Source organism: Astyanax mexicanus, chromosome 13 (genome assembly GCF_023375975.1).
Source record: "Astyanax mexicanus isolate ESR-SI-001 chromosome 13, AstMex3_surface, whole genome shotgun sequence".
Classification (NCBI taxonomy): domain Eukaryota; kingdom Metazoa; phylum Chordata; class Actinopteri; order Characiformes; family Acestrorhamphidae; genus Astyanax; species Astyanax mexicanus.
The window spans coordinates 45,293,664-45,306,991 of record NC_064420.1 but is presented as its reverse complement, the minus strand read 5'-3'; the positions used below and the strand labels follow the sequence as shown (position 1 = coordinate 45,306,991).

At 37.3% G+C, this 13,328-nt stretch overlaps 1 protein-coding gene across 2 annotated transcripts in view; it reads left to right on the top strand.

Moving 5' to 3' along the window:
* Window positions 1–7,090: 7,090 nt before the first annotated feature.
* Window positions 7,091–13,328, top strand: part of acp1 (acid phosphatase 1) — a 32,386-nt gene continuing 26,148 nt past the window's right edge. The window contains exons 1-3 of one of the 2 annotated variants that reach the window (XM_007239955.4): window positions 7,091–7,194; window positions 8,553–8,626; window positions 12,112–12,225. In XM_007239955.4, coding sequence (XP_007240017.1) covers window positions 7,152–7,194; window positions 8,553–8,626; window positions 12,112–12,225 — 231 coding nt within the window. In that variant the 5' untranslated portion in view covers window positions 7,091–7,151. Of the gene's footprint in view, window positions 7,195–8,552; window positions 8,627–11,919; window positions 12,034–12,111; window positions 12,226–13,328 lie in introns of both variants that reach the window. The other variant, XM_007239956.4, reaches the window with a different exon arrangement.

The following is a 13,328-nucleotide window of genomic DNA, read 5'->3' as shown; positions in this document are numbered from 1 at the left end:
TAGATAGATAGATAGATAGATAGATAGATAGATAGATAGATAGATAGATAGATAGATAGATAGATAGATACTTTATTTATCCCGAAGGAAATTTAGGCATCCAGCAGCAACAACGCAATACAATAAGAAACATATTAAACATAAATTAAAACACTGAAGAATAGAAAAAAATATAAGGCTATAACAAATGTACTATACAAGGTAAAGATCTATCTGTAAATGAAGCAGTGCAGTAGATGTTGCTAATGGTCATTAAATAATTAACAGAGCAAAGTGCAATGTGCAATGACATTGGTTATAAAAGTGACTGATGTGCCATAGAAATATAATGCAAATATGCATCTGTAACAAATATAGTTCTGAGAAGTGAATATGTGAATACCCAATTATGAGTAAAGTGTACTTAAATGTAAGTGAGGTTGGGGAAGTGTTAGTGTAAGTAATTAAGTGGTTGTATAATAATGTCCATGTGGTGTGATTGGGTTAAACTCAGTCGGCATCAGCTTCCCGTCCCCGATGGGAGGAGTTAAAGAGTCTGATGGCTCTCGGGATGAAGGATCTTCTGAGTCTGTCTGTTGTGCAGCTCTGTGACAGCAGTCTGCCACTGAACACACTCCTCTGCTTCATGATGGTGGTGTGAAGTGGGTGACTATCATTGTTCATGATAGAAAGCAGTTTATCCAAAGTCCTCCTCTCAGCTATTGTAACCAGAGAGTCCAGCTCCATTCACCCTGTTTTTCAATGGTCAGAAGCCCATACAGCTCTGTAATAGGAGACAGCTTAAAAATGATGAGTTTCTTTGATTTTACCAAATTGAAAACCTCTGGAATATAATCAAGAAGAAGATGGATGATCACAAGCCATCAAACCAAGCTGAAGTGCTTGAAGTTTTGCACCAGGAGTAAAAGCATAAACTTATCCAAAAGCAGTGTGTAAGACTGGTGGAGGAGAACATGATGCCAAGATGCATTAAAAACTGTAATTAAAAACCACCGGGGTTATTCCACCAAATATTGAATTCTGAAATTTTAAACTCTTAAAACTTTATAAACATGAACTTGTTGTTTTCTTTGCATTATTTGAGGTCTGAAAGCTCTGCATGTTTTTTTTTTTTTTTTTTTCAGTAATTTCTCGTTTTCTGCAAATAAATAAAACAAATAAAAGTGTGCGCATGTGAGGCGTTTCAGGGACAGATTTGTTCATATTACACAGATTTTTGTAAATGTATGCAATACGGCAGACTGTTGGCGGGGTGTAAGATAGCAATGAGCATCGTGGCACAACATAGCAACAGCTAGTTAGGTTCTTACAAACCATCACTGATTGGTGGAAACTTCACACTAGACCTCAAGCAGTTTGGAGAGACTCGATGGTTTGGAGAGACATGTCATCTGCTGGTGTTGATCCACTGTGTTTTATCATCAAGTCTAAAGTCAGTGCAGTTTTGTTTTCCCACAAAATCTTACAGCACTTCATTCTTACCTCTGCTGACAACTTTTATGGAGATGCGGATTTCATTTTCCAGCAGGACTTGGCACACTGCCCACACTGCCAAAAGTACCAATTGGTCTTAAATAATATTCTAATTTTCTGACACACTGATTTTTGGATTTCATTGGCTGTAAGCCATAATCACTCTGTATGTAATACATCTATATAACATATGAGTTTCACATTTTTAACTGAATTACTGAAATAAAGTAACTTTTCATTTATATTCAATTTTTTTTTTAGATGACCCTGTACATTAATTACATCAATTTCGGACAAGATAGTAATATTGGCTGCTAAACACACTCTTCTGCTTCATGATGAAGACAAACAGAGCTGTACAAACATGGAAACCAAGCTGCAAATATCACAATATCAGTGTCCTGATCGATATTCAATCATATTCTAATGGCCATACACTATAATAATCTAATATGGAATCAGGAGTTGTCAGTAAATCAGTGGTTGGATTACAGAGCTGAGCTTTACGTGTATCCCAGTTTCATGTTTTTGGTTTAAAAGGCATAAAATTTACATCCAGTGCCCGGAAAAGCAGAGCAGAGTTACTAAATTAAAACCATATTCTCCATAAACAGAACCAGAGAGGGAGGGAGGAGACATGTGAAGAAAACCTGCAGAGACGTCCAGCGCTGTCCGGCTGGATAACAGCAGACCTGACACCGCAGAGATCCGCTTCCTTCTCTGTGAGAACGATTTATTCACTCCTCTGTTTACTGTGAGAATAGTTGTGTTTTGGTGTGAACTTAACCCTAAGTCCCTAAGATTTTTTTTTAAAGATTTTCTTGAATGTTCTGGTAATGTTCTGACATGACCATTCCTTCAACATCTAATATAGTCAGTCTAAAAACAGACTGGTCTGGTAGGTTTGGATACAACTGCTTTCTACATTTTAACAGTTTTTCACAAATGATTAAAATGAACAGAACAATATAAACACCCTCATACTGTACAATAACCTGCATTAAAGGCTACGTTCACATTACCAGACTGAAGGGACTCAAATCTATTTTATAAGTGGCTCAGATCTGATTTTTTTCTTGGCTGTGTGAACCTGACAAATCCGAGTCACTTTTATATGTGGTACTAAATCGGATACATTTTCGATCCATGGACATGCAACATGAATGTGAGCAGTTAAATCATGTGGAATTCTTGCGTCTTGTTTTTTGCTTTTTTATGCATTAGCATTAGCGCTATGTGCTTCTCTCTCGTACCCACAACACATCTATTGTGCAGCTGTGCAGCTATAGCTGCAAAAAACAGCAAAAGCAAAACACCTAGTCTTTTTTTTTTACCTCCTTGACCTGACCACTCTCCACTCCAGCAAAAGATTCTCCACATATGAGCTGCTAACAAACGCATCCATTTCCATTTATAAAGCTATGAGTCGTCTCTCAAATATGAGGTTTTTTGTTGTTGGTAAAGAAGGCAACGTTTATGTGAGGCGTTTCAGGGACAGATTTGTTCACATTACACACAGATACAGATCACTTACATTTGTGAATGTGAACCGTCAAGATACCCAAATCCAATCTGAGCAAAAAATCGGATTTGAGCAATGTATCTTGTAATGTGAACATAGCCTTAAACTAAAAGTACTCTTCCACATGCATGCTCTGTGCAATTACACACTCTTACAAACTGTTGCCTTAAAGAGCCACTAAACCCTAAATCAGGGGTCGGCAATTAAGTTTGGCTGCAGGTCAGTGTAATGAGATGAAGTGCTACAGACTAGTAGCTCTCCAGCCCAGAGGGTTGTTGAACCCAATTACAGAACAGTTTATCTCAAAGCAGGTAAACCCAAGAAGAAAGGAAAAAATAAATAAAAAAACACACTGCTCTTAACATAGGATCGAACCCGTGTCGTCAGGGTTGCGGTCCAATACACTATCCCTGTCCTGGCTAGTGAATTGGGACACGGCGGGGAAAACGCCCTTATAAGGAGATAGGGAGCCCGAGAACGGGTGGAAAAACGAGAACAGGCGAAAACTAAATTCGCGCCAAGCGTGTCAGAGAGAGACAGGGAAGAAATGTAAACTAAAGCTCCCCAGGGAAGCATTTTCTTTTCTTTTTTTTCAATTGTTATTATTGTTCATTATAGTTCAAACACTCTGCCTCTGCAGCACCCTCACAGGTTCAACTGTGCTATAGGCATTGATTATGTGTCCGTGTACTTTGGTATGCAAATGCATCACAATATGCAGATCAGTTTGTAGTTTAATAAAAAACCTCCCCCCTGCTGACGTCCAACCATCTGTGTCCTACTGCTATCAGGCGCACACTGTTGCTGCTGCAGCTCAGCCAATCAGCTTTCCCTTCTGCCCCGCTTCTAAACCCATACATCATCACCCAGTGCCCCTTACAAACTACCCCTCTGATTTTTTTTGCCCTTTTCAAATCAGCAATCAGGGGGTTTAGTGTTCCTTTAAAGTAGCTAATGTTTTCACAAAATATATATATATATTAGGGGTGTGACGAGACACTAATATCACGAGACGAGACGAGACACGATATTGGGTTCACGAGAACAAGACGAGACGAGATTTAAAAATAAAAATTTAAAGAAAACCTCAAAAATGAAAATGAGTTTTGTTTGACAAAATCATAACACACTTAATCATAACACTCTCAGGAGAAACAGCCAATCAGCTTGCTGGTTTTGCGGAGCGCGGTGGGCTAGTAATGACAGAACGTATCTCCTCCACCCCCTCCCCCCGGGGGCGCTGATACTACGTTTGCATACACCACAAACAGTACTGCTGTGTTGCCAGATCCCGCTTAAAAAGTCCACACTAAACTATTTTTCCCCCGCGAGACAGGTTAAAGCTTGAAGAGAAATATCGTCACATCGTGCCAAAATTGCAGTACAGTACAGCAGGCCTACTTTAGGAACATTTAAACATAATCTGGTTTCATAACTACTTTCCTAGCTGAAAGTTAATCGGATCAGGAGGCCAAGTGGCAGAACATTTCTTTCTTATATGGTCTAACAATCAGAACTTTCCCACAAGCAACCGGGCAGCACAATGACAGTGGGCAAAAAAGTGGGCACATTTTTTAGGAGATAAGCCGGCCTAAAATAGAATCAGCACCGTCGGCTTACGACTACACAAGCCACCAATAATAAATAATGAAATAAAATCGACTGTTACTGACACCTAACAATGAGCCAGAGTGTGTGTCCGGGTGTGTGCGTGTCTTTTTAGTAGGCCAAAACCGATTTTATGAGGTCCACTCGGATAGAGCATGAATCCTTCGGTCATAAACTGAAGACACTGCCTTCATCTCATATATATCATACACACCGATATAAAAGATTCTCACAGCGTTAAAAATGCTCTATTCATCATTTGTCACGACGCTGGAAAATCAGGAGTGATTCAAGTAGGTGATTTCACACACTAACGGGAGAAATGTTTACTCAACACTGGAACAGCAGTAGGCCTACCACCCAGTCACGTACAAGATACAACAGTTCGCACTGTGAATTGGTTTCCACTCAAGTACATCAGTTGTGCAATCTTTTTTCTTTTTGGAAGGCCCTGCCTCTGCTTTCCTTTTTTTTTTTGGAAAAAAAGCCTTTATTTGACAAAAATTGACAAAAATTCACAAAAAATTGCACATCAAAAACATTTTATATCATATTACAATAATTATTAATATTGCCTCCGCCATGATCTGCTTTCTCTCACTCACTGAACAAATCCCGTCCGGGAGGGGGGAAAAACACTGCCCGCCCACACTAAAAACTGATTGGCTGTCTCACAGACTCTTTGCAGAGAACAGGCCAATCAGAACCCTCTCTGTTTTCTCTCTCTCCTTCCCACACGCGATTAGAGAAAAAAAGTCTGTCGCCTGTGTGCGCGTTTGGGGCACTCGTTCTGAATTCCGGGAGATTATATGTGACTCGCGGGCATCAGGGACCCCCACTCAAATGCGGGAGACTCCTGCAGCTTCAGGGAGACTTGGTTTGTCTGGTATCAGACAGAAAAATCACTCTAGCCACTGATCTATGTCTGATTCTGTCACAAATGTCTGGCTCATATCAAGTCTCACATGTGCCAGCACCCCGGATGCAGAGTATAATATGGCAATCGGCCTAAATGGCTTATTGGTTGCAAGGTGTATTTTTACGAAAAAAAACTAACAAAAATGCTTCGCTGTGTCTTCAAGTATTACGGAAATGGCTCAATTGTTTGGCTATTTGTGTTTTTACTGATTAGGACCTACCCAGACGTCCACATACTGAAATCGTAAATTAAAAATGCATTAGTAAAAATACAAGACAGAAATCTTAAATTAAATATGTATAAGTAAAAATACATGACAGAAATATTTCATCAAAAATGTTTTAGCAGAAAAACATGACATAAATTTTAAATAAAAAATGTATTAGTAAGAATACGAGAGAAACCCTAAATTAAAAATGTATTAGTAAAAATATGTGACAGAAATCTTTCATCAAAAATGTTTTAGCAGAAAAACATGACACAAATCTTAAATTAAAAATGTATTAGTAAAAATACCAGAGAAACCCTAAATTAAACATGTATTAGTAAAAATATGTGACAGAAATCTAAAATTAAAAATGTATCAGTAAAAATACTTGACAGAAATCTTAAGTTAAATAAGTATTAGTAAAAATACATGACAGAAATCTTAAATTTAATATATGTGTTAGTACAAATACATGACATAACTCTTAAATAAAAATGTGTTATAAAAAATATGTGACAGAAATCTTAAAAACAATGTATTAGTAAAAATATGTGACAAAATTAAATTAAAAAATTAAATTTAAAAAATCAGAAATCTTAAATAAAATATGTATTAGTAAAAATATGTGACAGAAATCTTAAATTAAAAATGTATTAGTAAAAATACATGAGAGAAATCTTAAATTAAAAATGTATTAGTAGAATTATGTGACAAAATCTTAAATTAAAAAACTCAAAAATCTTAAATAAAAAATGTATTAGTAAAAATATGTGACAGAAATTGTAAATAAAAAAATCAGAAATCCTACATTTAAAAAAGTATCAGTAAAAATATGTGACAGAAATCTTACATAAAAAACAGAAATCTTAAACAAAAATTGTATTAGTAAAAATATGACAAAAATCTTAAATAAAAAATGTGTTAGTAAAAATTTGTGACAGAAATCTTACATGAAAAATGTATTAGTAAAAATACAAAATACATCACAGAAATCTTAAATTAAAAATGTTTTAGTAGATAAAAATGACAAAAATCTTAAATAAAAAATGTATTAGTAAAAATATGACAAATCTTACATACAAAAATCTGAAATCTTAAATTAAAAATGTATTAGTAAAAACTAATATAAAATTGATGTTGGCTGTTGGTTTAATGGTAAAGCAGTTAGGTGAGGTTTGCTGTATTGAGGAATGATTAGAGGTGGGTAACCCAGATCCAGAAAGTAAAATTCCGTCTCGGGTTTTGTACCATCTGCCTGGGCGGCTCCCCTGCAGGCAGTTGGTATAAAACCCTGGGATGGATTTTTACTTTCTGGACCTGGGTTACCGGGCTACCCACCTCTACTGAGAAGTGAGGATTGTAGTCAGGCACTGTGAGAGAGAGCCCTCAGCGCCCATGTGGATCATTAATAGGACACAAAAATGGCGGCCGGCAGCGGGAAGTCAGTGTTGTTCGTGTGTTTGGGTAAGAAAAGCGGTTTAAACTCTTCCTCAGAGCTTTATTTCTCTCTAATAATATAATATATACCTGCAGTACAGCAGCTCAGAGCAGCAGCGGGGAGAGTATAGAGATACACAGCGTTACAGTAAAGACTGTTTATAGAGGAGTTAATTCATTTCCTGCTCCTCTATGTCCAGAGTTCAGTCCTTATTAATCATTAACCCTGTTATACTGCAGGTTTCCTACATTATTAATCAATAATCAACTCATCCAGACTATGAAGGAACACATAAGGAATCATTTAGGAACTTAAAAGTGTTAAACAAACCTGATTAGTGCCAGTTTCATCATTATGTCATGTCATCATCTGCTGGTGCTGGTCCACTGTGTTATAATATCAAGTCCAAAGTCAGTGCCGTTTTGTTTTCCCACAAAATCTTACAGCACTTCATGCTTCTTCCCTCTGCTGACAATTTTTACTGAGATGTAAATTTCATTTTCCAGCAGGACTTGTCACACTGCCCACACTGCCAAACTTAGTTATATAATAGTCAAATTTTCTGAGACACTGATTTTGTGTTTTCATTCATTGGCTATAACCCATAATCATCAACAATAAAAGAAATAAACGCTTAAAATAAATCACTCTTTGTTTAATACATCTATATAATACATTAGTTTTACATGGTTTAACTGAATTACTTAAATAAAGTGACTTTTCAGTTATATCACATTTTTTATGATGCACCTGTATATCCCAGTGCCACTGTGGAAAATCTGGACCATCCATCTGAATATGGAGTAGAATAGTAGAATCTGTCACATATAATATGATAAAATGCATATGTATGTTAAAATATTTCACCACAGATCCACATTCTGTCCACATTGTAGTGTTCAGTTTTCTAACATGTATATAGTCTTTGTTGTCCAGCCTTAAAATATCAAATTAAATAGTCCTTTTATAGGCAAGTCAAATTTATCTGCATATATGTATTACAGTTCACCGTGCTATACCTAAGTAAATCTACCACAGGGAATAAGGACAAAAATGTGTTAAAAAAAAGTATAGGGACAACAAAGGAATAAATAGATCAGGAGCGTCCCTCACTATCTTTAAGAAACTTCTTTGGAGAGCACTTACTCTCCTAACACCTCTAACTAACACACTAACTACTACAAACCTCATTTCCTGATCCCCCTCTTTTCCTCCTCTATCTCACTTTTACATTAAGGCCTCCTAACATGTTTTTGCCTTAAACTTCTATGTCCTCTATTGCTAATATACATCATTATTTGTAAGTTGTTTTGGATTAAAGCGTCTTTTAAATGTACTGTAATGCTCTCTATATACTACATTTATGTGTATATTTGTCCCATAGGGAATATCTGCAGGTCCCCCATTGCTGAGGCTGTCTTCAGGAAGATGGCGACAGATGGTGGTGTGGTGGACAAGGTGAGTTGATGCATGTTACACCTGTACCATTAACATGTTAGATTTACACAGTTTACAAAACCACAATTTAACAAGTAACTATCTTTTATATTCCAGCAGACATCTCAACAAAGATCAATACATTAACCTCAGCAGTGCAATTTAAAAAAAGTCCTTTCTTCTGTTCCGAAGAAATCAATTCCTATTTCAGTCACTGTTCAGTATATATTTTAAATGCTTTATGTATATATACATAAATTTATATAGTAACTGGAAAAATATCCTGAAATATGGTGATGATATTTTAGGGCCCATATGGACCGACAGGTTACAACTTTTTTTCAACTGTTAAAAGTAAAAAGGAAAATTTATGCTGTGTTATTTCACTATTAAATGATATCTACAAGAGACTAAAGATTATATCTGTCCAGTATCATTCATTTTACTTCAGTGCTGGATATATGGAGTGCATTATTAGTTTCATTGATTTCTGTTAAAATCTGGTGAAAATCTTATTTAGCAGTGTGCCGCATCATATCATTTTATATGCAGTAATATCACCAAATTATTAATTTTGCTGCATTAGTGTATTCTTTAAATTATTTATTTAATTCAGTGTTTATCGCAGAGATACCCTGAAATATCGTGATATAATTTTAGGGCCATATCATAACGAATATAAAGCTGTCCAGCCAGGAAATGACTTATGAGTAAATTTAACTAATGACTAATGAGTTAATTTAATGAGTAAAAGTCATTTTACTAATTTCGGTTGCCAAATATTCAGTGCATTCTTCATTTATTTGCTTTTAGAGTATCTGTGGATGAGTATCTTTCAGCGTCCTCAAAATTATCATATTTGAAGCACTTGCCAGATTTGGATTAAAACATTTAACAACCAAGCCAAAATAATAATTAATAAGGTAATTATTAATATATAAGACAAAATAAGCCATTACACTTAATAATGTACGAACAATCGATTTCCTTTTTCAGCTAACAGTTTTATTTCTTAAATTCATAAACTATAATAGTGTTGTTACCATACCAAGATTATGACTTAATATACGTGCTAAAACTATACCACAGCAAAAACCTAAAACATCAGAAATGAATGGAATATTCAAATTAACTCACCTCAACATGCATCATTTAGGCCCCTGTAGGCAATATTAAAATCACTATTACAAACTGTACAGGGGGCAAGACTTTCATTGTTTTTTACTTTTAACAGATATGGATATACTTTAGAGTAGTCTGAGGAGAAACGAGTTTTGATGGGAGCCATGATGCTCCTGAATGCATCCCATCCAGGAGTGTAAAAAACATTGCCCGCCCACACAAAAAACTGATTGGCTGACTCACAGATTATTTGCAGAGAACAGGCCAAGCCTCTCTGTCTTGCAGGCGCTTCATGAATATGCATACACCTTTCTCTCCCTCTTCCTCTCCTGAAAGTCTGTGTTCACCTTTGGGCCACTCGTGCTAGATTGCGGGAGATTTTCATTGGCTTGTGGGCATCAGGAAGCTGTTAATGATATGCGGTAGACTCCCACAACTTCTGTGAGACTTGGGAAATCTGTAAAAGAAGATCAAATATGGAACTAAAAATTATGTGTTTTAGGGTGTACTCACACTAGGCAATCCGAACCGTGCCCGGGCACGGTTACCTCCCAAAGCACGGTTCGTTTGGCTAGTGTGATCGCTCCGAACCGCTTGGAGAGGTGGGCCCGAGCACGGTTCACTTGGACCCGGGCACGGTACAGATGCAGTGTGAGCGCAAACCGTGCCCGGGCACGGATCAAGATGACGTCAGTGATGCGACGCTACTGTAAACGGAGGACGTTTTATACACAATTCTGCATATAATATTTTTGAAAAGGGTTCTAAAGAGCACCATAATGGTTAGTGTTACCCATAATAAATTAGGACTACTATCTACAAGTCCTAAACAACAAACACATTTTATTATTACTTGAGTTTTATGTTTCGCTCCTTTGGTCACTATTTATGTATATAGCAAGTACGTCTCTTACCTTACTGATAAACGTGAATTGTAGTCCGCGAGTAAAGCTGCAAATCTCTCCCTGGACGTCTGCTGCTTGTGTAAAAACCTTCTTACATGTGCAGCACGATTAGCAGTAAATCGTTGTGTTGCACAATCAATGAATCTCTGGTTCAGTTGCGTATTTGCACGCCCAAAACGACTCCAGAGAAACAAAAACAACAGTACAATCCTGAACTCCATTGTTTTGGGCGCGCATACTGTTCTTCAAAACAAAAGTCACCTGTTGACGAAAGCGTGCTCGGGCACGGATCGTTTAGCGCAGTGTGAGTGCAGGCCTGCGGGGGAGTGGGGAGGGGGCCGAACCGTGCTCCGGCACGATTCAACCAAAACGGGCCTAGTGTGAGTACACCCTTAATTATTATAGAAAAAAAACAAAGATACACACACAAGAACATAAGTTTATGGAATTTCTTTGATGGTTAAAAAACAGAAAAGCACACAGGGTTAGTAGTGTATATATACAGTACAGGCCAAAAGTTTGGACACACCTTCTCATTTTCAATGCGTTTTCTTTATTTTCATGACTATTTACATTATAGATTCTCACTGAAGCATCAAAACTATGAATGAACACATGTGGAGTTTTATGTACTTAACAAAAAAAAGGTGAAATAACAAAAAAAAAATGTATATTCTAGTTTCTTCAAAATAGCCCCCCTTTTCTCTGATTACTGCTTTGCACACTCTTGGCATCATTCTCTCAATGAGCTTCAAGAGGTGGCCACCTGAAATGAAAGGTTTTCCATCAGTCTTGAAGGAAGGAGTTCTCAGAGGTGTTTATTAGCACTTGTTGCCCCTTTGCCTTCTTCACTCTGTGCTCCAGCTCACCCCAAACCATCTGGATTGGGTTCAGGTCCGGTGACTGTGGAAGTTCAGCTCATTTTTTATTAAGTACATAAAACTCCACATGTGTTCATTCATAGTTTTGATGCTTCAGTGAGAATCTACAATGTAAAAAGTCATGGAAATAAAGAAAACGCATTGAAAAAGAGAAGGTGTGTCCAAACTTTTGACGTGTACTGTATGTGAATTCAGCTTCGCACCGCTGATTCCTGTGAAGCTGTCCAGCGGAAGCCCCTCCCACCTCCATACACATCCATATCCACACACACACAGAGGCTGCTGTGAACCCCCTGACCTGTGCACTGTGCTGTAATATATGTAATGTGTTGCGATGTCTGTCTGTGCTGTTACTGTGTTCTCTCCTGCAGTGTTTGTGTGTGTATATGTGTGTGTGTGTGTTTAGTGGAGGATAGACAGCGCAGCCACCTCCACGTATGAGATTGGCAACCCGCCAGACCACCGCGGCCAGGCCTGCATGAAGAAGCACGGCGTGCCCATGCGGCATGTGGCTCGGCAGGTACGGTGGGGTCCTGATTAGCACTAGCACTCAGCCGTAGCTGTGTGTGTTCTGTGTGTGTGTGTGTGTGTGTTACAGTGGGTTATAGATTCTGGTGCTACCTCGGACTGGAATATAGGCAGCCTCCCTGACTCCCGTGGTCTGGCCTGCCTCAGGAGACATGGCACTGACTCAGATCACAGGGCCCGACAGGTACTGAAACTCACCTGCGCTGTGTGTGTGTGGGTGTGTGTGTGTGTGTGGGTGTGTAGGTGTGTGTCTGACTGTGTTGGTGTGAAGGGATTTGGGTGATTAAGAGGTGAACACAGGTTAACTAGAGGTGAGAAATGGCCACTATAGCTTTAGAAATGACTGAAAATTAGGTGAGATTAATTTTTTGTGCTTGCAAGAATCATCTTTACTGTAAAGTTACGTCTTCTTTTACCTTCAATTCTCACTATTTTGATATGTGTGTAACACGACTTTAGTGAAATGCACAGTAAAACTGTACAGTAAGCTTTAATCAGCATCAGTATGGTAACTCCATAGTAATATGCAAATTACGGCTGCAGCTATCGATTATTTTAGTAATCGAGTACTCTACTAAAAAATCGATACGATTAATCGAGTAATCGGATAAAATATAAAATACGAAATTTCACTTTAATGAATAACCAATTGATTTATTTTTTTTATTCACAACACACATTTCCACATTGCAAACACAAATAACACAAACAGAAATAAATAAAACACAAAATAAACATAAATACCACAAGTAATATCTTAATAATTAATAATTTAATGAATTAAGTTAAATTATTTCAACTTAGGATTTCTTGTAAGTATTAAATATAGGGCGTTAATCAATAATAAAGGCATAAACATTGGCTTTATGTTGTGCATCTTAGCTAAATGACATAACAGTAAGTTCAGTAAGTTCAGTTAACTTTAACATGCATTTATTTATAAACTCCAGCGCTGTGTTTACAGATTACACAAACCCTGTATTAAGCGGAGAGCTTGTCTCCGTTGTAATAAACTAACTACACACATTAGACAGTATTAATAATAACCACCGCTCCACAGCGCTGTCCTTTTGTTATTAAGGTACATTAATGTTATAACGAATCAATGAGATGAAGTTAAATTTACCTGCTCACTGTTTCAAAAACCTCCGCCTGCTTCCTGTGCGTGGGTGACGTAACGCTAAGCGCTGTTTCACGTTAAAAGTCCTCGCTAAATTCTTTGTTCTGTGTTTTAAAATTAATTAAGCACAGAAAATGAATCGATCAATTTTTTTACTCGAGTAATCG